General features: G+C 35.7%; 1 protein-coding gene across 8 annotated transcripts in view; it reads left to right on the plus strand.

Moving 5' to 3' along the window:
- The window catches only part of ct (homeobox protein, cut), a 282,653-nt gene that overhangs the window by 239,347 nt on the left and 17,648 nt on the right, over positions 1-25,658 (plus strand). For 6 of the 8 annotated variants that reach the window (XM_017635243.1, XM_017635235.1, XM_017635223.1 and 3 more), the window contains exons 4-6: positions 11-642; positions 916-1,100; positions 7,161-8,897. In XM_017635243.1, the coding sequence (XP_017490732.1) occupies positions 11-642; positions 916-1,100; positions 7,161-8,897 (2,554 nt within the window). The remainder of the gene's footprint in view (positions 1-10; positions 643-915; positions 1,101-7,160; positions 8,898-25,658) is intronic. The other 2 variants (XM_017635265.1, XM_017635251.1) reach the window with 2 other exon arrangements.

The raw sequence follows: 25,658 nt of genomic DNA on the forward strand, positions 1-25,658 counted from the left end.
CCTTATTCAGATTAAAGCACTCATCGAAGAGGTACAACGCCTGCGCACACTCGAACAAACACAACTCACACAAATACAACGTCTAGAAGATCACTTGGAAGTGAAACGTCAGCATATCATACGTCTTGAAGCGCGACTCGATAAGCAACAAATTAATGCAGCGCTTGCCGAAGCAGCTGCCACAGCAACAGCTAGCAGTGCAATAGTGACACCAACAACAACAGCAGCAGCCTCCTCAACGTTGCCAGTGACACATGTTGTCAACGACGACGACGACGATGATGATGATGATGAAGGGGATGAGCAGGATGACGAAGATGGCGAGCAAGCTGCGATAGTTGCCATTGCTGATACAGCAGCAGTTGCCAAAATTGATCTAACCACAACAACAAGAGCGGAAACAACAGCGACGGAGCGCATCACAGATGCTGCTGCCGATGCCGATGTCGATGCTGAGACAGTAGCTGATGCTGAATTAGCGGTTGATCGTGCATGTGAGAAGCTTACAACAGCGATGGCAACCACTGCAACAACAGCGACAGCGACCACCGCAACAAATAATAATGGCAGCAACACAACTGCAGCTGCTATTGAAGTAACTGAACCAACAGTTGGCGAGATTAAAATCAAAAAGGAAAACCAGTGAGTCCCAAAGTTTGATTTGAATGCATTTTCCAAAATAGTTAAATACTTTTTGATAAAAATACATAATTATTGAATAGCAGCAAAGGCACTTGAACTTAATGTTGTTGTTGAATAGAATTGGTATTTTTTTTTATTAAATTATTACAACAATTCAAGCGCTTACCTAGAACTAGCAAGTAAAATTTGTTTCCATTCAAATCTTATCTAAAACACATATCTGATTTATTTCTTGTTTTTTCTTCTTTTGCCTCTGTCCTCCCCACTCAACAGCAGCCCACTCGATTTGGATGTGATTAGTCAGCAATCGGCTATAGCTGCTGCTGCAGCAGCCGCTGCTGCCGCTGCATGCGCCAATGATCCGAACAAATTCCAGGAATTGCTGCTTGAAGGCACCAAAGCGTTGGCGGCCGCCGAGGCGTTCAAGAGTGCTGCTGCCGGCTCAAGCGCTACAGAGGGTAAGTGCGCCTTTTCTTTCATTCGTACTTCCGCCTACATACATACATGCTCGCTTCTTCTTCTACTAGTTTAACTTCTTATTGATATTTATTCTACTTGGTTACCACTTCACTTGCTTATCTGCTGTGATATCTGTTGCACATTTTCGATTTTACTAAGAACAAAGAATAAATTAATATAGAACACAATTTTACACAAATACATACATATTTATGGTGCTGTTAATATTTGATTGTTTTATTTTATTGTTTCTTTATTTGTTAAATGCTATGTTGAACATTCCAGCACTCTTATTTTTGTTGTTATAAGTACTTATGTACATACATACATACATATACGCTGCTCCTGGCGTCTGTTTGACTTTCTTTGATTCTTTCAATATTTATTCGCAGTGATAAATAATAATCAAACAGATAACTTTTGATTATATTTAAATGAGTAATTGTAAATTGATTCACTCTTGGGCGTACTTTATCAATTTATGAAGTTTTTCCATAAGTTTTTCTTCAAAAAAATTTTATATTTATACCTTTAAAAGACATAAAATTATAAAAAATTCTTTTATACGCTATTTACATATTTTTATTGCACGTATCTAAGTAAAATTAAAAAAATTATGTTTGGCCCACTTATTAATTAAAAAAAAAATTGGAAGAAATTGAAGAAAATAGAAAGACAACTCAACAAAATGTAGATATGTATTTCCATAAAAAAAAAACTGAAAAAATTTTAAAATAATTTAAATTATTGAATTAACTCTCTGTTTAAAATAGATTTTTGTAATCCATACTCATTTTTATTATAAATTTTGCATGAAAATCGAAAAAGTTGAAAAAATTTCCAATTTTAAATTGCAAAAAAATTATCTACAAGCGAATTATTGAAATCTTTTTTTTTTAATTCATAATACATACTTTGTTTATAAATTTGGAATGCATATCGTATCTCTTAAGAAAAAATCCAACTTAATTTGCAATAAATGGAATTAAAAAAATAAGATATTATAAAGAAGTTAGATTAAACAATTAAATACAATCGAGTTCAATAAATATTATCATTTTCAATCATTCAGTGACTTTTTTAAAAAAATTCGAAAAATCAAGACAAAAAAATATAAATTTTACAATTCGATAGTTTTGAGGTTTATTTAACCATTTTAAAACCACCGGTAAATTTGGATCAAAAATGGAAAAATTTAGGTATACATATATATATATTTTTTAAATAAGATATAGTTGATACTTTTTTCAATTAAAAAAAAAATTAAACCTGTGTTAATAGAGCTCCAAAAGCATAGATATTTATGAAGTACATTAGAATAGTTTATGTTTGGTTCCCAGATGAAGGTATTATATGTAAATACTGTCTTTTATGACATCATAAGATTTTGAACGGTAAATGTCATCAGCTAATCCTAAGTTACTGAGGTGGGTGAGTACGTGATGAGGGCTTAGACTCGCGAAAACTGGACAGCCTAGTAAAAAGTGTTGAAGTAATCATCCTCTAGGCAACTGCGGCAGTAACGATCAGATATGATTTTTAGTCTCACTTCGTGAATTCCAATTGCATCCTAAGGAATTCCTTTGACCGCCTGCGGTCCACCATCGGCCTGAAATCCCAGTGTTTGCTGGCCTTACACCAGGATCGTCTATCAAAGAGTAGTCCACATGTAGTAAAAGGTACTCCCACTCCCTTTTTTCCTAGTGAGACTAACTCGATGGGCCTTACCTGGTCTGCTCATCCCCCACATAGTTTTATGCAATATGAATGCTGTGTGAGCGAGCTCAAGGCCGTTATTGCCGCCTGACTATTAGATTAAATATTTAGCTCCCTTGTCGATTTTGCGTAAATCAGCTGCCCATCGGTAGCATAATGGCAACTACCTCTGCTTGGAAAGTAAAATAGTAGTCCAGGAGCTTAAATTTGAGCCTGATCGAGAATTCCCTCAAAATACATTTCCGTCAAGCTTCAGCTTGTCCGGGGAGAATTTTACCGGCGCTGGCTTCCAACCTCTTCCCCTCGTCCACTCATCTCTAGCGGGGAGGGAATTGTTGCTTTTCTAGTAGTACCTTGTTACAAGTAACACAGTCGAAGCCTCCTATAATTTTAAAGTGTCCAGACGCTCAGTTAATTAACATCCGTTGCCGCTCAGTTTGACCGCAGTTCTTGCGACAACAGCCTTTAGCATAACGTTAAGAGCCAAAGTTGCAGTGATTCTAAGTGTTCCACTGATTCCAATACGCCTATTGGCATTTTTTATTTTTATTTTATTTGTGTATATGTATGTATGTATTTCTGTTTGTATACGAATAAACTAGTACTTATTAAATGTTCACACTTTACAAAATGACTTACAATTTTTTTATATGTAGATGGTCAACCACTAACTCTTACACGGTAGCTTGCTTTCTCTTGCATCCCTTTGATGGTCTTAATTAGTGCACTTATTTTTGTATCAGTCGTCACAAATTCAGTTGTGATAAAAATAAATCACTAAAACTAACAAAAAAAAAATCACGAAATTCGTATTTATGATTTTTCAATATAAATAAATCAGCAATAGATATTATAAGTAAATGAGTGTCTACAAATAACAAACACAACTAGAGGAAGAACATTGTTAAGCAAACTCAAATTTCAGACAACAAATATGCAATAAAATTATTACAGCTATTTGCTTGGTAGATGACAAAAAAATTCCCAAAAAAAACTTAAATAAATATCTAAAAGGTGTTGCGTGTGTGCATGACATGTGTTGCGGTGTATTCGCATGCGTGCTGGTGGCATGCGCTGGAAGAAAATACAAGTACATAAATCAAAATTTCACAAGACGAATTGGCGATCGCTTGTCAATTGCTGTTGGCTTCGATCGAACCACATTGTGGAGCTGCGGAAGAGCAAGCGAACGGCGCATTGGAATTGTAAAAAGTGGCGCCAAGCACATTTTATGACCCAACATCGTCGATGCGTGTGCGTGTGTGTGTGTGCTATGTCAACACCAACGGTTTCACGGTTTCCCCACTGACGCTGGCAACGGCCACAATTACGGCGAGCAATAAAAAAGCGGGACAGTTATTGGCAAATAAGAACAGCAACAGCTATAAAAAAAAGCAACAACAAAAATTAGTGAAACATTTACGCTTATCTACTCCTACTCCTTAACTGCTCTGCTCTTCTTTTTTCCAATTCTTATAAATATATATGATTGCAGTCTTTTTTTAATAAAAAAGAACTACAACAGCAACAAATGTTTCTTTCTTACATACTACATTCCATATACATATTAATAAAATATAATAAATAACTTTATGGATGGTTGGTGCATGCTTGTTGCAAATACATATACATATATTTACATATTTTTATTAGCATTCTTTTCAATAAATAATGCGCGGCTATAAAAGTAAGAATTTAAGTAAAAAAAAAAAAACAAAACCTAACAAGCAAAATCAACAAGGAACTGCAAGAAAAAAAGCAAAGTTTGCAAATCGAAATTCAAGTAATATGTGGAAAAGTTGCTGATACATGTTGCTGCAATAAAGCAAGAATTGGCAAAAAATGGCGAAACTTATTTAAAAATGGCAAATATTTTCAAAATTTTGGCTTATCAAATTGATTATTTTGGCGTTCATTGTTGGCAAAGCGGCAAAGGAATTAATATACTTGCTTGCTGGTGGCTATGTTTTCTAGAATGTTCGAAGGTTTTTGAATATTGGTTACCTACAAGAATTTTAATTGAAAATTTACATCAAGCACTAATTGAAAAGCTGGACAATAATTCTTTCAAACTTGAGATATTTACAAAAATTAAAAACTAAAATAAGTTCATACATTTTAAAAATTTAAAAGAAAATACAAAAAATTAATTTCATTTACTTTGATGTCATGTTTAAATTCAGAAAAAAAGTAGTAAAAAAAATCAGATTTTTTTTTATTATTTTATTTCAAATTTCATGCATATATTTTTGTTTGCCTACATAAATCTTATAACACTTACAAAATGAAAAAATGTTATTAATTCAAAAATTTCCAAGAATACAAAAAGTCAATTTTTTTTTTCGATATTTAAATTTTAAGTTAAAAAAAATGCTGTATTTTAATAAATTTGTTTCTTTCACATTTCGTATAAAGTAGAGTAAATAAAATAAATTCCCGCAATTTTAAAATTTTCAAATACTCTTCAATCCATTTCCAAGTAATAAATTTTCATCATGTGTATATTTTGACAAAACAAATTAAGAGTGAAACTGCAAAATTAAATTTTTTAAATTGATAAAAAATTGCAACTGCCTAAAAAATTTTGTATAAAGTAAATAAAATAAATTCCCGTAATTTAAAAATTTTCAGATAATCTTAAAACCATTCCCAAGTAATAAATTTTCAACATATCCAGCCCTAACCGCCAAAATAACGTAAGCGACATTTTTTCCAAAATTTTATTTTTGATGCAAAAATGCATCCAGATACTCTAGGAATATTTCTGCATCAAAAATAAAATTTTGAAAAATAAAACGTCACTTACGTTATTTTGGCGGTTAGGACTCGATATGAGTGTTTATTTTGATAAAAAAATAAGAGTGAAACTGCAAAATTAAATTGATAAAAAATACAACACTTAAAAAAATGTATAGAAATTAAAAGTATTTAATTTTGTGTTAACATTTTTAGATATAAATTAATGATTTTAGTTTTCATAAATTTTATAGATATTTTTTTATTTAACTATTTCTTTTAATCAAAATAATACATAGACTTTATAAAAAAATAATTGAAAATAAATAATAGATAAGAAGTTAAAAATAATTTAAAAATATGTGCATTAAAAATTAATTTTACCTTTTCATGAAAGTTTAAATATTATTGCTAGTCAAAACAAAAAAAAAAACATTTGAAAAAATTCACATAGGAATTGCATGAAGAGTATAACTAAAATTTCGATGAAAAAGTGTACTTGAATTTTTTTTAATTTTACAGATATGCTTATACTCCTAAATTTTAAAAATATTTCTTATTCTTTAAAACAATATCATCCAAACCTTTTAATTTATAAAAAAAACTTAAAAGTCGCAAAACGTTTTATTGATTTCAGATATACTTCGAGATACAAAAAACTACACTTAAATCTTAAGTGTTTTTCTAAAAAGTAATCTCAAAATTACGAAGAAAACAAATGCTACAAACCATCCACATGTTTCAAAATATTTTAAATTTAATTAAAAAAATTAATACTCTTGAAACCAATTTAAAACAAGTGAAAAGTCAAAACAACAGCAGTCTTTAAAAATGTCTGCAATTAAATTTTGTAAATTCATGCTGGAAAAAAATGCGAACAATTTTCAAAAAATTTAAATATAATTTTTCTAAAAAAAAAAACATTCAATAGTCTCGGAAGTTCATAAAATCGAATTAACTGAAACTTCCCTAAAAAAATGTTTGTTCGAAGCTACATGAATTTTTATGAACTTTCCTGAAATCCTTAATTGGAAAATTAAGAAATAATAAAAATGTGTGTAATTTCAAAACTAAAAAAGCAAATATTAAAAATTATAATTTTTTAAGAATTACTTAATGGTTGTAATGAAAATAGTCTTTGCAATTATCAAATTAAAATTATGAAAATATTACATTGAAAAATATAAACCAAAAATTGTTTCTTAAATTTAAAAAAATAGGGAAAGTTCAAAAAAAATATTGAACCAAACTATAAAACCCACCCTACCTTTGAAGTGAGGAAATATTTGCAATCCTCTTCTTATGCATTCTAATAAAATATATTCCTTGCGAAAAAAATTTATTTTTAATTTTAGACATAAATTTTTTTTTAATTAGAGTTTGTGTATTGGTAACTAATATTCAAAATAGCTCAATAATACCCAGTTTTCTACCAAACAAAACAGCTTTTAAGCAACAACAAAAATAACATTTCCAAATACAAAAATTAGCCCAAAAATCTGCTATCTTTTTAACCATTCCATTAACCATTTCTGATATGAATTTGAGAGATTTGTTGTTGACAACAACATTTTGTGTGCTGTGTCTGTTTGCTCTGTGTTCCGCAGGAACAACAGTTGCTGCCAGCCAACCAATGGACGACGCTGATGCCGGCGATGTCACTGCCGCTGCTAGCAGCAGCAATAACAGCAGCGGCGGCAATGAAAGTAAAGAGGTCGACGACGATGATAGAGCGTCGCCCGCAACAGCCATTGCACAACTGAATATCATGCCAAAAATACCCAAAATCGAAATTGTCGATGACGACGACGATGATGACGATGAAGATATCGAAGCAACCGAGCATAGCACAATGCCAGAATGCGCCAACAATGAACTGCCTGAAGGTGAAAATCCAGAGGAGGCGTGTGAAAGCGCAGCTGGTGATGCGGATGAGAGCGCATTACCGCCCACAATCGATGTGGATGCCTTGGAGGCTGCGACAAGCGTTGGGCCGACAGCCGCGCCCGCTCTCAACGCCCCCTCAGAGAAATCCGATTTGCAAGCTTTGCAGCAACATGTTGCCGACTCCACTGCAGCCGCCGCCGCTGCTGCTGCGTCATGTTTCGATGAGAATGTCGACACGTTTGGCACGCTGCTTGGCGAAGAGCTGGTGAATTCGTATTGGCGTGGCTTCAAAATGCCCACTGCGGCCAGCCAAAGTAACAGCAGCGGCAGTGCATCCAAAGCGCCCAATGCTAGTAACATGTTTGCCAATCAACTACAACACCGCTTGCCGCAGCAACAGCCACATCATCACCACCATCAGCAGCCACACCACCACCCAATGCACCACCATCAGCACACAACACTAATGCCGCATCACTTGCATCACCACCAACACCACCATCACCAGCAACAACAGCAGCAGCAGCAGCAGCAGTCTGCCTCAGTTACGCAGCAGCATGGACCTTCGTCCACCGCGCTGCTCAGCCAATTAGTTAATTCCACTTTCTCATCAGCACCTCCCACTTCTTCTTCTTCTCTACGTACAGATGCGCTCCTGCCATCCCACCAACACCACCTCAGTCACCACGCGCAAGGGCCCGCCGCGCCACCACCACCACCGCCACCAATGCCGTCACATCATCACCTGCATCAGCCACACCTCAGCAGCGATGCGCATCCGAAGTCCAGTTTGGATGCATCAAACACCAGCAGCAACAGTAATCATGAGCTATCAGCCAATGCAAATGCGTCGCACGCGCTCGATCAGCGCGATGACCACCATAGTGGGCTAAATGGCAGCGGTAAGTCACTGCTGGAGGACAACAACAACACCTTGTGCGGCACACCAAACGCAAATGCGCCCAGCGCTGCTGCCATGGCAGCCGCCGCTATGGCCGCGCAGCCACATCCACACCTGCCACCCGGCTACTTGCACGCGCTACCATTCCAATTCCAAGATCGCGGTCATTTTCGCTTTGCCGACGACTTGCAGCTGCCGCCGGGCGCCTCGATGGCCGGTCGCCTCGGCGAGTCACTCATACCCAAGAGTGATCCGATGGAGGCAAAATTGCAGGAAATGCTGCGCTACAACATGGACAAGTACGCCAATCAGCCGCTGGACACGCTGCACATCTCACGCCGCATACGCGAGCTGCTATCGGTGCACAACATTGGTCAGCGGCTATTCGCCAAGTATATACTGGGGCTGTCACAGGGCACCGTGTCGGAGCTGCTGTCCAAGCCGAAGCCGTGGGACAAGCTGACCGAGAAGGGACGTGACAGCTATCGCAAAATGCACGCCTGGGGCTGTGATGATAACGCTGTGATGCTGCTCAAGTCGCTCATACCGAAGAAAGGTGAGTACAGTTTGTGTATTTTTGAAAATTTTAAAATTATGCTTTCAGTTAGTGAAAAGTTTTGACAGCGCAACACACAGGTGACAGGTAGTTGTTAAGCGTGCAGTTGAGTATAGTATTAGGGCGGGTGGTAGTTTTGCAAGGCATTAGTAGTTTTTGTGTATTTTGGACTATGTTTCTGACAGCTGTCAACCATGCGAAGGTATTTTTGTGTCATGCTTGGCGAAAATAAAGAATTTGTGTGGAGCTGCGTCGGCCGATAAGCGAAAAAAATGTAGTTTGTGTAGGAAACTCAAAGGAAAAAAGCATTTGGATAAAAGAAATGTTGATGTCAAATATTTTCGGAAATTGTACTTTTTAGGAAATTCTGTTTGTTTAGAAATATTAAAAAAAACCAACTAAAATTTTCTTTGAGCAAATTTTGGTAGAAAAGTTATTAGAAAAATAGTAAAGTAAAAAATTTAGCAAAAGAAAATGGAAAAAGTACTGAAAACGTTTCAAAATAAATTAGTAAAAGGGAGACATTTGTTTGAAATAATAAGTAATGGAAAATTTAGAAGGGGTAAAATAAGTGGAAAAAATACTAGAAAATGGTTGAAAAAGTAGCAGAAATTAACCGCATGCGCAAATTATACAGTAGAGAGAGCAAAAGAATGAGAGAAAGTACAACATTGTTTTACAAAAAATTGTAGAATTAGCAATTAAAATTTTAGGTAAAAAAAAATTCTAGACAAGTAGTAGAGAATATTTCAAAAACTTTATTAAAGATAGTCTATGGAAATTTAAATAGTATAATAATAGAAAATGTTGTAGAAAGGGAGAAAAATGGAAAAAAGTTCTGGAAAGTATTTCAATAAATTTGGTAGGTAAAGTGTAAAATTAATAAAAAATGTACTTAAAAAAATTAAGTTAAAAACACTGAATTATAAAAATTACTTGATAAATGTCTAATGTTGCGGAAATTAAAAAATTGGAAATAAAAAAATATTTCTGAGAAGAGGGAGTAAAAAAGTAAAATTGTACAGAAAATTGTTTATAGTACAGTGTTATCTGGCTGGAGTGAACACCCGATGCTACGAACACCTCGAAAGAGTGAACATGAAAATTTTTCCATTGAGTACTCTATAGAGTGAACAATTTTGAGTCTTTGTAGAGTGAACAAAAGTTAAAACCAATTCCTTCCAAATTCAAAACTATAACGAAAAATTTAATAACAAAAAGGATAATCCCTTCGCCAGGCCGATCCCGTAAATCCCCGTATAAGGGGTTCCCAACTCGGAGATTCGGCAACTAGTGAAGTGGGAAGACCATCTGAAGACCTGTAACTTCACCTCTGGCGTGAGCAAGATTTGGTCAACCGTGAGGTCATTGTCCAATCCGACGAAGCATGATGACAGAGTTGAAATATCTTTTGGCGACCACGCTTGGTCCGATCCGGAGTGATGCGCGAGCTATTTTAGCCGACAGTTCATACTGCATCCTCCGGCGGACAAAGCCAAACGTAGAGTGACCAGAAGGCTGCACAAACTGCAAACACCAAGTGCGCCTCTTTTTTCCAGCAGCGACGAGGAAAGGATAGCCATCGGGAAGGCAAACGTCTCCAAATCCATTGACTCTCGACGGAATTTGCATGCTGAGGCTCAAAAATTTGGGGCCTGCGGGAGTGGACAATCTAACCAAGGTCCTCAACCTGTCTATGGCCACTCTCATCGTACCAGACATCTGGAAAACGGGGAGAGTGGTTCCACTGCTTAAACCGGGGAAACCGTCCAACAAAGGAGAGTCTTCTCGCCTGATAGCTCTCCTTTCCCCGGTTGCGAAGACACTAGAGACCCTTCTGCTCCCGAACTACACAAATTACTGAACCTCAGCGAAGCATCGACATGGGTTTCGTAAAGTGCACAGCACAACAATAGCACTTGACGCCATAAACACCCAGATAACTCGTGGCCTTAACCGAAACCCCTGTGAGAGGACTATTCAAGTAATACTACTAGAAGACAAACGGTGGGCGGCGAATTACCTGAGTGGTCGAAACTCATCAGTGATCTTTAGAGACAAATCGAGCAAACCTAGGAAAAACCTTTCCCCACTACTGTTCAACTTTTACATTTCTAAGCTCCCTCAACCACCAGATGTAGTCTCGATTGTCTCTTATGCTGACGATTGCTCGATAATGGTTATCTCGCCGAGCTTTCTCGCTTCGTCACTGCACGGAGCCTAACCCTCTCCCCTACAAAATCCTCAGCAACGCTTTTCACCACTTGGACGAAGGAGGTCCAACTGCAACTGGGTATTCTCGTCGATGACGAACCAATTCCGACGTTGAATAACCCGAAGATGCTCAGAGTAACCTTCGAAAATCTGCTCTCCTTCTCGGCGCATACAACCGCAATTGTCAATAAAGTGCAAAGCCCCAACAAAGTCCTCAAGTCGCTAGCCGGGAGCACCTGGGGCAAAGACAAAGAAACGTTTTTGGCAACGTACAAGGCAACTGGCCCGCCGGTTCTGAACTATGCAGCGCCTGTGTGGTTACCGGGAACTAGTAGGACGCAGAGGATGAAGCTGCAGACCTGCCAAAACACGGCACTCAGACAGCGACAGGATTCCTTCTTAAGTTTGGCTTAACATCACCTGCGCGACGAGGCACATATGCTCCCGATTAAGGAGCATAACATAATACTCTGCAAGCAATTCCTAGTAGGGTGTCATCGTGTTAGCACACAAACAGACATATGCTTGCAGAAGAACCCTCGCCACGGCACGTCAGAAGGCATCTATATGAACTGACGGACAAAGTCCGGGGTTCATAAATATACCTCTGAACCCAACAACTTACCGACAGGCCTTGAACGAAATTCTAAGAGAGCCAGTCCCGAGTTATATAGACTCTCGACCTGTGAATGCCATTCTGAGTACGCAACCACCTGACGTGGATAGCCCAACTTCGATCGGGCTACTGCAGCAGGTTGAACTCATACCTGAACAGAATAAATGCAGATGTGCCAAATGAATTCCCGGCATTCGGAGAGACGCTCCATGACTCGCAGCATCTCTTCGCATGCCCCTGAACCCCACCCTGATAAGGTATCTGGCCTTATGGACAGACCCCATCGAGGCTTCACGCTTCCTGGGTCTACCGCTATAGAGCTTGACGACAACGATACAACAACAACAGGAAACATGTGTTCGCATTAGCTGTGGGAAAAGACGACACTTCAGAGTTCTTAAATATTTTAACTTTAAAAGACGCACTGCGCAATAAAATTGATTTTAAAGAACAAAAAACTCAATCTGGATATAGTGAACAATCTGTTTTCTATGAACTGGTCTTGCATTAATTAGTTCACTCGACCCAGATAGCACTGTAGTAGAAATGTAGCAGAATTTTATTAGAAAAGTAATGAAACATTACGAGAAAAGAGAGTAAAAACAGTGCTAGAAAATTTAAAAATTTAATATTAGTCGAAAAAAATTAGGAAAGTAGTAGAAAAGTACCATAAATTGCGATTAAAAGCAAAAGGTTCACGAGAAAAGGTAGTAAGTGCTAGAAAATGTGCAAAAAAATGTGTCTTCAAAAATAAATCATTACCTGCATACTTAAGAGATTTATATTACTCTCTCAGCTGTCTGTCTCTTTTTATTCCTATGCAACTGCCAATTTATTCCGACTAACAGCCTCCTTGTCACCTCAATAAACCAATCACATCAAAGTGCAAAAATGGCAAATGAAATTTTTTCAAACATTTATCCACCAAAATCTTATTTATTACACACCCACCCAAAATTCAATTTTATTTATTTAACTACAAATGCAATCAAACGGAAAATCAAATACTATCTATTCGTACACACGCGCTGAAGGCCAACAGCATGCAAATTTCAGTGAGAAAAAAAAATCAAAAAATAAACGAAAATATTTACGAAAAGCGACATGCGAATCAAACACGAAATTAGTAATGCATAATAAAATCAAATTAGAAAATTGAAAATAAAAATAAAATTGCCAAATGAAAATTTCGCAAAAAATATTGTACAATAAATTTCTGTTAAATTCGGTGCACACACACAAAATTGCTTTTATTGCATGAAAACGAACTGTAAAGTGTCTGTCCAACACACAAGCCAACAACAAAGCAGTGCGAGGCGAGGCAACGCCTTCAATATGGTATTTGTGACCGTCGTTACGCTGCATTGAGTGCTGTTCGAAAATTTTCGACATAAATAATTACCCAAAAATTAATGTATGTAGTATTTAGAGAGAAAATTAAAAAAAAAAAAACCTAATCAAAGCAACAGAAATCGTATAGAAAATGCACACATTCTATCACTCGGAACCACCTCCAAATGCCGAACACGAAATCAAAATTCGACGAAAAAAAGTTTAGAAAATTGGTGACATAAATATTTGCAAAGTATTAACGTCACTTTATGTTTATTTTTTATTTGTTTTTTGGTCGTTCTTTTTTGCTTCTGCAGTGCTTTGCGCTCACATCAACCAATTTGTTGTTAAACATTGTTCGCTTGTTTTTTGTTGTTGTTGCTATTTGTTGCTAATTTTCACTCAGCCACCGCTGCTCTCGCTTTGATTAGCTCTGCTGCATACATTTTTGCATAGATTTCGACAACAGCAACAAGCAGCCTGCATGCGCTTACTCGCTCTTACGCGCGGCTCTTAGCCACTTTTCTTTCCCCTTCTTATTTGTTTGACACGTTTTTTTTCTTGTTTGTTTTCGCATTGCACCGATTGGCTGCTATTTGGCTCACTGCCAAACCACAAAAATTAAATTGTGAAATTTTTAATTATCTTTGATTTTACATATAATTATTCAAATGCACAAAAATATACATGCATAGATAAATATGTATCCGAAATATTTTATTGACCAAATAGCCTGTCAAACAATGGCGAATGAAAAAGAGCCAAAAGCCGCGTAAGAATCTACAATGCATTAGTGATTTATTCTTGCTTTTTGATATGCATACATATTTTTATATTTGTTGATATATTTTGATATTTTTTAACACGTGGGCAATAATTTCAAAGGCAGATACATATCTAGATCCTACTATATGTATGCAGTAATGTGTACTGATTTTTTTTGGCAACGCAAGCAGGTGAAAAATTGCAAAATACTTGTCAAATATAGTATTTAGATTTGTTCAAAAAAGGTAGTAGAAAAAGTAGTAGAACTGAAATATAAAAATATATTGGAGCAGTACGGAAATTCTGCAAAAAATGTGTATAATTTGTTTTTAAGATAGTAATAGAAAGGTAGTAGAAATAGTGTTAAAAATCTCATGAGTAAAAATTCAGCAGATAACAAGTTCAAAATCTGTTAAAATAATAATGAAGCAGAGCTACTAGTATGTAAAAAGTAGTGAAAATTATTGAAAATATTTTCTCGAATCGTTACATATAGTAAAGATACCAAAATGTTTTCAGCTCATAGCATCAGATCAGACTGACTGTAAAAGTAATAGATAATTTATTAAAATAAAAGTTTGCAGGAAGCCTTAAAATGTTTATTCTCTAAAAAAAAAAACTAGCGGTAAATAATGCAAAATAATTTGCTGAAGCTGGTTTTAAAGCCCTTGGAATTGGTATAGGCAAAAGTAACAAACAGTTGTATTAGAAGTAGCAAAAGATCAAGGCTCAAGCTAGAAGGAGCTGCTGGAAGAAGTAGCAAAAAAACTAAAGCTTTGCAGAAAAAGTAGTAGAAATTTATAAGTACAATAAGGAAGAGGCTAAAAACGTAAATAGGCTATGGTCACGTTTCTAAACATTAAGCATAAAATTAGCAGAGATTTATAATTAAATTTTTATAAGAAAGAGGAAAAGGTACTAGAAAATGATTAAAGCAATTTTGTAGAAACATAGTGTTAAGAAAAGTGTATTCCAGTAATAAAAATTTAGGGGCAAAGAAAGTGAAAGTAGTGAAAAACACTGGAAAATGCTTAAAATAAATAGTTGAAAATGTAGTAGCAAAGTATCAGAAATGTATTAAAGTTATAACAAATTTGGTGAAGAGAGAGGAAAAGAAGTAGAAAAAAGTACTTTAAAATGTTTCAAACATTTTCTAGGAAAAGTAGATAATAAAAAAATCTGCATAAATTTATTGGAAAGGAGATAATAAAGAATTTTCGAGAAAAGGGAATTGCAGGAAGTACTAAAAGAAGGGCAGGAAAAAAATTTAAAAAATAGTCGAAAAATTGCAAAAATTTATTTGAAAATGTAGTAAAAAAATCGGAGAACAAGTAGGAAATGCAGTGGAAAAAGTAATAAAAATTCAAAAATCAATTACCAGAAAAAGTAATGGAAAGATAGCAGAAAATTTTAAAATTGTAATAAAGTTCCGGAAAAAGGAGTTAAAAAATTAAAAAGCAGTGAAAAGTTTTTAAAAAAATTAGTTTGAAGAATAGTAGAAAATAACTGATAACAAAAAAAGGAGTCAAAGAGTTTGAAAATAAGTATGAAATTTTTTTCAAAAAGTGGTTAAAAAGGTATCAGAAAAGTAGTACACATGTAGTGAATTTTTATTTTATTATTTTTTTTTAATATTACAAAAAAATAAGAAAAAAAAACTCTGCCTTATCCTGAGTTTCACCCGAAAAAAAAACTCAACCAAAAATTTTTCATCCACCCATTGTACATATATAGAAGCCAAAAGTGAAAAGTGAACTGGTTCGGGGAAAATGAAACTCATGATAAGGCTGATTATCTTAAGACTTCTTCGAGAAAACAAACTAAAAATCTTTAAACCAATGTTTCTAAATTAATTCTGAAAGAAATAGTAAATTTTACTTGAATTTTCTATTCGCATCCATTTATATATTTTTATATGTCGTACATACATATTTACATATATAAAAATTTCCGTACCACCCCAATCTATTGCTATAGCTATTTACATACACATGTGTATTACTACCTATGTATGTACGTATTAAAGTAAATAAATCTACATTCATTTACTTAAGTACGTGTATTTACTTTACACTCGCCTTGTGATATTTAGACCCTTTCTGTCAAATGCTGCATCAGCAAATTAAATTAATTACCAACACTTAACACCTTGTCGCTGATCTTTTGTGTCAAAGCGTACCAAACTTGCACAAGCAGACGAACACACCTATTTGCGAGTATGTATAGCCAGACAAAGCTACCAAGTACATACAATATCCCCACCTCAAAGTATTTTTCGCCTAGCTGTAAAGGAATATGTACATATATATAAACTGTCATGTGAGTAAAAGTAGGAATTTTTTTCGCACGCTGACCCCAATAATTGGCGTTGAGCCAACGTTGACACGCTTGTAGGCACGCAGATGTACATAAATACTGCATGAGAAAAATGCAAATATATGTGAGTAATTATGTAAATACATATATGAAGGAAAAGATAAGCAGGGAATCGCATGCAGAATGAACGATATAGTGCACTAGAGTATGGAGCAGATAAAAACAAAGAATTAAGCAGACAACGAGTGGCCTGCGCTGAAGCTAGCACGTTTAAAGTTTTGCCGAAATATGAGTCTATAAAGGTAGCAACAAGCGCTTGGTCAATTAAAATGTGCATCACTTAAAAAAAAAATATCACTTGGCTGCCCAATACCTAGGAGCTCAACTGACTGCATACTTTATTAGGCTGCCCTTCAGGCATACCAGTGCCTGGCGCGTCTAGTTCGCACTTGCAGCGTAAGTAAGTAACGGAATGCAATCATATTTCGCGCACTTTTATTTTTAATAAATAATTAAACCCTAAACTTTTACGACGTTTTTTTCTACTCATAAAAATATGCATATTACACAAATATTTTGGCGCCTAAAATTAGATTTTTCGCGTGGGCTAATTTGATATTTTCACACTAATGACGTTGTCGTCAGTCGGCCGAAGAATTGTTGCGGAGGGAGACAAATTAAAAAATTGCCGGCGCTGCCCAGAAATTTCTTGCATTCCACGGCATTTCCTCGCATAATCTTCTTCTTACATAGATACTTATGTAGCTACCTCTGAATTTATTTGCAAATGGTTTTGTTATTACTGGCGATCTCTTTCAATCTCATTTTTCTATGATAGTTTTTAAAAGCATTCCCGCATTTACAAAAATAGTTTATGAGCAAGTGTCAACTATAAATTAATTGTAGGAGTATGCATGAGGCGCGAGATGAATGCGTTGGAAATTTTATGAAAAAACGAGTTAATAAAAAAAGGAAGCGTATAGGAGTTTTTTAATTCGTCGCTCTTTTTTTCAAACAGACTCGATACCAAATCCATGATATTTCTTAAAAAACGAATTCGCCGCATGAAAAATGTGATGAAAAAGCCACAAAGTAGTAGAACAAATGGTAGAGCGTTGCAATAAAAGTAAAATACATACAATTTACGTGCTATTCTCAATTCGCCGCATACAAGTTTTACACAACCATGCAGATAATGGTTCAGTTTAGAGTTTTCTAATAAACTCCATACCGAAATGGCTGTAATTTACAAATAAAACGAATTCGCCGCATGAAGAATTTTATGAAAAGTTTACAAATCGCTAAGATAAATGAAAGTATGTTGCAGGAGATGCAAAATATGTACCTTCAATTTATAGGCTAATCCAAATTCGGCGCATACACTTGTTGTAATGTCATCTAAGTAGTAGTAATTATTTTGATATTACGGAATATCTAAACAAACTAATTCGCCGGATGAAAAGTGCTGTGAAAAGTCGCAAAGTAGTAAAATGTGTTGCAGTGGATCCAAAATAGTATTTTTTTTTTGTATTTATTTTGAAAATACATACAATTTATGTAGCATTCCGAGTTCCTGGTATAGTGGATATTAAAACGTTATTAAATATTCGCGTTAACTGCACCCAAGTAACTAAAATTTCTAAAGAAACGGATAATTTCGCAGCAAAATAGTTACAAAATTAAGCTCAAAGCAATAAAGATAGCCTTTTGCAATAATAGTTACCTCTTTTAAATTAAATTGTGAATTCGCCGCAAGTAACTTTTATGGTGTTATGCATATAATATCGAATATAATTGGGGAGAATGCACTACGTAACCCTCAAACTCCCTTTAAGGCCGAATATGAATTCGCCGTAAAAAAGTATAGGGCACAAAAGTTGTATTAAGGCGAATAGTAATAAGTTAGAGGAGACTTCAATGAAAATCGTTACTAATGCACATATGTGAATTCACCGCAATTATTATTATTTTTTGTTTTTTATTCAGCAAACGACTAAAAACTTACACTGCACAAAAACATAATACACGGTGCATAATTTCACAAATAAAGCTAGTAAAACTTTTAACTCAGTTCAAACTCATCTGCCGCTTATAAATTTCTATTAAAAAATCACTAACTTTAACTTCGATTTCATTTGCGTGTAGCTTCTAGTTTTAAAGTTGCAGTCTTCCTTTCTACTACCATTTTCAGTTTGGGACATATAAATTGTGTCTACTTCACTCACTGCTTCAAAATAGATTTAGTCTCACTTCGCACATTCCCACTCTCATGCAGCACTCTACTTCCTCGACGCATTCCCATCAAATGTTGACATTTTCAAAGTGTATCGTTTTGCGGTTTTGCCATATTACTCTATTTCCTTTTACCCCTGTGCTGACTGCATTGATTCGCATAAAGCATAAGGCCGCTTCAGTTCCATTAGAACTGCCTGCCTTAGCTATTTGCATAGCCACCCTTTAGACACATACAAACCAATCGCTTTCTTTTACTCCTCATTCCAAACGGAAATGTGCAATTTTTCAGTAGCCACCAAACACCGTCAACTGCCTACTGACTGCCAACAGTCAGCCGCCAACCGTCTTCTCCGTGGGCTTTTGCGAAGGCACAGCGTAATGACTTGGCAAGCTCTTCGAAACGTCATCAATTCTTACGACTATTCATTGTTGTTATATGTATATTGCCAGTAAGTATTTGCTATCGCGGTGCACGCATTTATAGAAAAATAATTTAAATTTGTTAATAGTTTGACAGTTGACAGTTGGCGGATTTATAGGTGCTTGTCAGTGAACGCACGAAAGGCTGGCGGTCGAAGCGATTCGCAAGCAGACAATGCTTTGCAAGGTACAGAGTTCTTAGAGTTGTGCGAAGCCGCAGCATTATGCACTCTTCATTCGAAAGCTTTAAATGGCTTCAAATAAATTGCATATCCTCAGACGCTATTAGCATTTTAAGATTTTAAGTTTCCAATTACCTAAAAGGATTTTTTTGAAAATTCAGAATCATTAGTCCATTAAGAGGTGCTTATTGAAAATTATTGTGTCAGACACAATTCTGCATGGCATTTTTCACACTCCAATCAATTAGAATAATTTTTCGCACCTAAAAATATGCAATACATTCACTTTGAACTCCGCTAAAACACGACTACTTTGATGTATTGAAAGTCAAAAATGAAAGGTCATTACTTATGCGCACTTAAGCAAACAAATGCAATCGGAATTGGAAATTATATTGAAATAACAACATCAACGTGGATGCAAAGCCTTTATGTATGCTTTAAATTAAGGCAATGCGCCTAACAAATGGCAGCAGAGACTGAAGCACAGACTCATAAATAAAAAGGAGTGAGAGATGGCGGAGTAAATGCTTTAAAATTGTTGGAACAAGTGGAAGCAGCATATTTCGCAATGTTTTGTTATGAAAAAAAAGCATACAAAATCTGTAGTTAAATCATCGAAGGCAGTGTGTACAGCTGACGCCAATTATGTATGCATCAGCGCATACGTCAACGTAAGCCACTCTGCTCGGCCTCTTTCTTCTCCTTCTTATCCTCATTCCCTGTTGTTGCTACTAATCACAAAATTGCGCTTACCTGCTTACGGCCGTAGCGCCCAAAACTCCACCTTTTTTTTGGTCCCATTTTCCCGTTATAATTTCTAACAATTACAATTAAAAAATCATTGACGCCTAAAACATTTGGCGCTGAGTTTTACCGACGATTTTTCGCTTTTACAATAACAACTACAGCAAAAGAAATAAAAAAAAACCAAACCACGCTTTCCTAACAATTACAACAATAACTTCAAAGGCTGCAATTGTTGCGGCGCTGCTGTTGAGCGAAGGGTAACAAATTTGCTAACTGAAAGAGTTGAGCAATTTGAAGTGGTGCTATGCAGTCAGGTGTAAAGGCTGTACAGTGTGCGGGAGGGTTGAGGGAAGAAATGGGAGACAGATTTAGAGTAGTACTTAGAAGCTAGGCAAGAGTTTGTGAAATTGCGAGGGATTGATTTTTACATATTTTGGAAGGGGTAATACGGCATTTTTTATTAATTAATTAGTTTGAAAAAAATATATATATGCCATACTATTTAATTTACAGTTAAATTTTTTTTCTTAACTTAGCAGCCGCGTTAAAGTAAATTCTATAAGAAATGTTGACATTAATTCAGAAAAAACGAATTCGCCGCATGAAAAAATTATGAACTCTACGTAAACTAGCGGAGTAAATGCACGCATGTTAAAACGAAAACAAATTTTGTTTGAATTTTGCAAAAATGTGAATTCGCCGCAACTCTATTTACATTTCTAATCAAATTTTAGCGAAAATTATTGAAGAGTATCAATAAATTATGAAGTGAAAGTGGGTTTAAGCAGCTATAATGAATTCGCCGTAAATAAATATGCCATAAATCAGCAAGCATCAGGCCTAAAAACAACGACAATACAGTAACTGCGCTGAAATTGGTTTTTATTTCGCCGCATACAAGTGTTGGTAAAATTAACTGAAACTAACGCCAGTAATAAGAAATTTTCAATCAGTTCATTAAAAAATGTTTTAAACATGTTTAAATCGTATGTGCGATTTCGCCGCAGTTTTTTTGTCTTCAAACCTCAGAAAATCATTTCGCAAAAAAAAATTATTTTTATTGTTTCCTTATTCTTCAAATGAATTTAATATTCATACTTTCTACAATTTTCATCACTTGTTCTTAAAGTCTTGCTTTAAAAATTAAAAAAAAAAAAATCCCGTTTTGCTAACACCAAATCTCATGTCTGCGTTGATCTTTGGGTTGCATGTGTTAACTTAATTAACAGATTTGTCTGCGCGTCCAATGTATGGATAAATACATAAATACCCACTGCTTTTAACTCAACCTTTTCTCTCCCACTTTCTCACTTATTCCTTTCCTGCTTAGCAGCCTTTTAAGTAATTAAACCCTTTTGTGTCGCAAATCATTTTTCACATTTTTCTTACTTAATACACAAAATACCAAATCGTATGCAAATGCCAGTGCGCACACATGTGCTATTTATGTACGATGCCTATATCGGACAGTAAAGTCGAAATTTTCAAAGTCTCTTACTCACCGACGCGCTGGTGACAAAACATTAACAAATTATTAGAGTTTTTCGCTTTCATCTTTTCCCTCAGAAAAGAAACGAAAAGGGATGTGTTGTAGTGCAACTCGTATGTACATAGTAGCAGTCACTTGCGCTACACAGCTGTTGGTGCTGTTAATCTAAGGCAACAGCAGCAAATTATAAGCTTCAACTTGACCGGCCAGGGCAAAAGTCTCACTAGTTGGTCACTTAAAACTCCCAAGCGCACGCAACTCAAATACTCAGGCTGTCATTATTATCCTGGCGCGCTCTAACTCGCTCTCCTCCTCTCTATTTCTCCGCTTCACTTGCATTTTTGTCAAAGTTCAAGTCCAATGGCCCGCAGCATTCCATAGCCGATTTGAGCATCGAATGAGGGTTACTGCGCCCACATTAGCAAAAAAAAGGCAAAGCAAAATGTCTACACAAACACACGCTCACTCATTGAAAGTGTCTGCGACAATGGTCTATGCACACACACACACACACTTTTGTGCTGCAGCGCCTGCATGTATGCAATGATTTCTACTGCCCCGGTCAGTCAACCGGCCAGTGTAGCTCATATGTACGAGGGCTGCTGGCATGGGATACGCAATGCCTGCGGGGAAATAGAAAAAAAGGGCGAAATGAAAAACTTTTACTTTACTCTCTACTCGCCCTTCCCTTGCTAACTGACCACTTTTGGTCAACCGAGCTATTTTCGTTGTCCTTTCACTTGCCTACTTCCTTCCGTTTGCTGCCCAGGCATAGTAGGTTTTCAGGATTTTTTTCTTTTTTTCTTCTTTTTTCAAATGCATACTTTTACTTTCCCCGGTGCAAGTGCTTATAATGAACCCTTTTTTGCGCCTTTTATATTCACTTCATTCTTCTGCTACTACTGCTGCCACTTGTCGCATGCCGCATGCCACACAACCGTCGCCGCCTACATAATTGCGTAAGTGTTGCCAACCATTGTTGGCCATGCACTGGCTCGCTCACAAAGGCTGTGATTTTTAAGGGTAACCAGCTCGGATCGAAAACTCCTTACAACTTCTGCTCGCGAAAGACATTTCTTCGCCTTCATTGCATACTTTTTTGTGCAGCTTACTTATTCGTATAGTCGAGTTGTGTAAACCGAAAAATTTTGTTGTTGCTATTGTCATGCCATTCTTCTTTTGTTTGCATTCCTGTTGCTTTGTACTTTTTTTATTGCCCGGCTTCTTTGCTTTTCTATTGTATTAACACCAACATTTGTTAATAATATTGACACTTGCCTTTAGTTGTATGTAAAAGTATACTTTTCGGCAGTCGAAGCGAGACGAGCAAAAAACCAAACATAAAGAGAAAAGGTTAGCCAATCATCTTTGCCCACTCCAAAATCAATCCCTTTGTCTTCTGGTCAGTTTGTGTCTATAAAGGATAATTGCAACATGTGTTTACTTTTGTACTTTCGCTTCACTTCGCTCATTTGGCAATTAAATGCAAGTGTTTGCTTACAATTAGTAGTATAGTAACATTTGCAACAGACTGTACTTGGTGTTTTTTTTTTGCAGAGTACAATTTGAAGAAGGGAACGCTATTCAAAAAAGGTGCATAGTGAATCCTTTACAAATTGCCTTAAATTTCATGCGATTTAAGAGTAGAGTTTTAGCCTTACATCCAATTCGCTGCAAAAAATAAGTAGCTTAAAATTGAAGAGGCAGGAAGAGTTTTCAAATTTAGCACTTTTTTAAAACGTTTTGCGCTAAATTGTGCTTTCGCACTGAATTCGCCGTAAAAAATTTGTTTACTAAGGATCGTTAAACTCAGATTATTGAACCATTTTTTAAGCGTACAAGATACTCTCCAAGCTTCCTACACATTTCTGCTTAAGAAATCAATTCGCCGTACATAAAGAAAGCTAAAAAATATATATTTAAAAGAAGCATACACTTAATTTCAACAAGAAATGGATTTCCAAAGTATTTTCGACAAAATCATTTCACCGCGCTAAGAAAAAAATTATAAATAATAGCTAAAGCAAATAGCAAAATACTTTTTTTTTACTTTATGTAAAAGTTCAGCATGAAGCTGAACAAACCTGAAACTGCATTATCGCGATTCGAAAAAAAAATTATAAAAAGTAGGCAATTTTTTCCACATGAAATAGATTTTTGAACACATAATGTGAAAGCTAAGTCAAGTGGGTATTTTTCACTTTGTGTTTTTACAACCTTCAACAGGAAAATGACTTAACGACACCAAAAAAAAAAATCATATCAAATAAAGCGCAACTTAAAATTAAACCAACTTTTTTTGGAGAAAACTTCAAATTTTTGACTAAGTTAAAATTAGTGCGAAATCGATTTCTTCGGCGCTCTTCTAAAAATGTTCGCCGCGAAGCAAAACTAAAGTAAAATGAAGAACAAGGCATTCTTCCACTTTAAATTCATTTTCAAAGCAGTTTGTGCCAGTTTGGTACAAGCAACGAATTCGCCGCATGAATTAATTGCACGAAATGTCAAAACTGCAAATATATTGTCTTAAAAAGAAAGCGGATTTGTAATCAAATAGTTTTTGGCTTTTACACGAATTCGCCGCAAATAAATGTTTCATAAATCGTGATCACAAGCTTATAATCTTGTTATAAGTTACAATATTTAATGCAGTGAAGACATGGCAAGCTTATAAAAGCAACATATTTATTATTTTCAATGTAATTAAACAGTTTTTGGCTTTAACCCGAATTCGCCGCAAATAAATATTTCATAAATTGTGATCAAAAGCTTACAATCTTCTTATAAGTTACAATACTTATTGCAGTGAAGACATGGCAAGCTTATAAAAGTCTACATATTTATTATTTTCAAAGTAAAAACTTTTTTATTGGAGCAAAGCACCGGCATAATCTAAACTAATTAAAAAAAATCGGCACCAATAAATAAACACAAATCCGCACACTAGGAGAAGAAACAAAAACATTAACAATAGAACAAAAGAGACACAAAGACGACAAATAAATTAACAAACGCATTAGCGGCAAGCAATTTTGACCCCGCCGCCCTCCCCTCTTTGCCAACTCAATAAACTCTCTGACTCTATGAAAGCGTTATACGCTTAGTGATGGCAGAAACGCGCGCACGCACCTACACATACAGAGCAGAAATAAAAAGCATCTACGTTTGCTTAGCTAAAGAGCGAATGTGCGCCAGGCAACAGCTGAAGGGCAGGCGGAAGCCATTTGGGCACGGGGCTTCTTAATCAGCCTTTTTAATACGCCACTTTGGCTGCCTTTCATCTATATCCGCGTGCAACAACAGCAACAAAATACCCGACTATGATAGCTAATATAGAAATTAGCAATTTAACATGTGTCAGGGTACGCCTAAAATACACAGCTACAGCTACTCAAAACAACTAAAGCGCACACAAACATTACATATCAAGTTAAAGATACATTTTCTTTGGCCCGCTTTTCATTTTACACTGCATTAAAATGAAAAATCGAATATTGTTGGCGGCGATGGCAACGCATGCACGCCAACAAGTATGACACATTCGCGTCAACAACAACAAGAACAACATGCAATAGAGCGAGCAAAAGAATGCATACTATAACAAGAACAACAATTGAAAAATGCGTGCATAACAACAATGGCACAAAATAGCCGGAGGGGGTGCTGGTGCTGATGCACAGGCTATACGTACATACATGCATATATGCAAATCTATTATACGTTTCTATTATTATTAAGTTCTACAAGAAATTGATTTATAAAAACTATTTGCCAAGGGCATATATTTAATGCATTTGGTTCAATTCGCCGTTAGCAACATTTCATGAAATACCTGCGCTAACAAAATTATCTGGCTAAAGATATTCTAATCTTGCTTTTTAGCCATTTTAAAAGTAAACGTGAATTCGCCGCAATTACCAGTTTGCTATAAATCGCGGTAGATCTTTTAGAACACGAATTAAAAAGCAGAGTATGTCAGCATGCAATAAGAAATAGAGTTAGTTACATTCGGTCGATGCAGCGAATTCGCCGCAAATTTATTTTTGCTGCTGTATGTAGAAAAAGCTTAAGAAATGTAAAGGCCTACACAAAGACCCGAATTTAATTAGTTTGGAATAGAAAATTAATTCGCCGCAAACTATTTATCTGCTATAAAGCGCAAAAATTTTCTGTAAAGATATGAGTATTGAAAGGACTACATGAAATAATGCAAAAAATATTTGTATTAGATGCATTCTGTCGATTACACAAATTTGCCGCAATTTTATTTTGGCTTCAGATTGTAGGACAGTTGTAGAATAGTTGTCAACTGCACTAAATCGTGCATAAAAGTGTTTACAGACAAGAAAACGAATTCGCCGCATGTCAACGAATTCGCCGCGATTTCAAAGGCATGCAACAAATTCTAAATTTCGCGCGTTAGAAATTCTTTTAGGTTTTAC

Source organism: Rhagoletis zephyria, unplaced genomic scaffold, assembly GCF_001687245.7.
Source record: "Rhagoletis zephyria isolate East Lansing unplaced genomic scaffold, Rhagoletis_zephyria_1.1 Rzeph_scaffold_00121, whole genome shotgun sequence".
In the NCBI taxonomy this organism is placed as follows: domain Eukaryota; kingdom Metazoa; phylum Arthropoda; class Insecta; order Diptera; family Tephritidae; genus Rhagoletis; species Rhagoletis zephyria.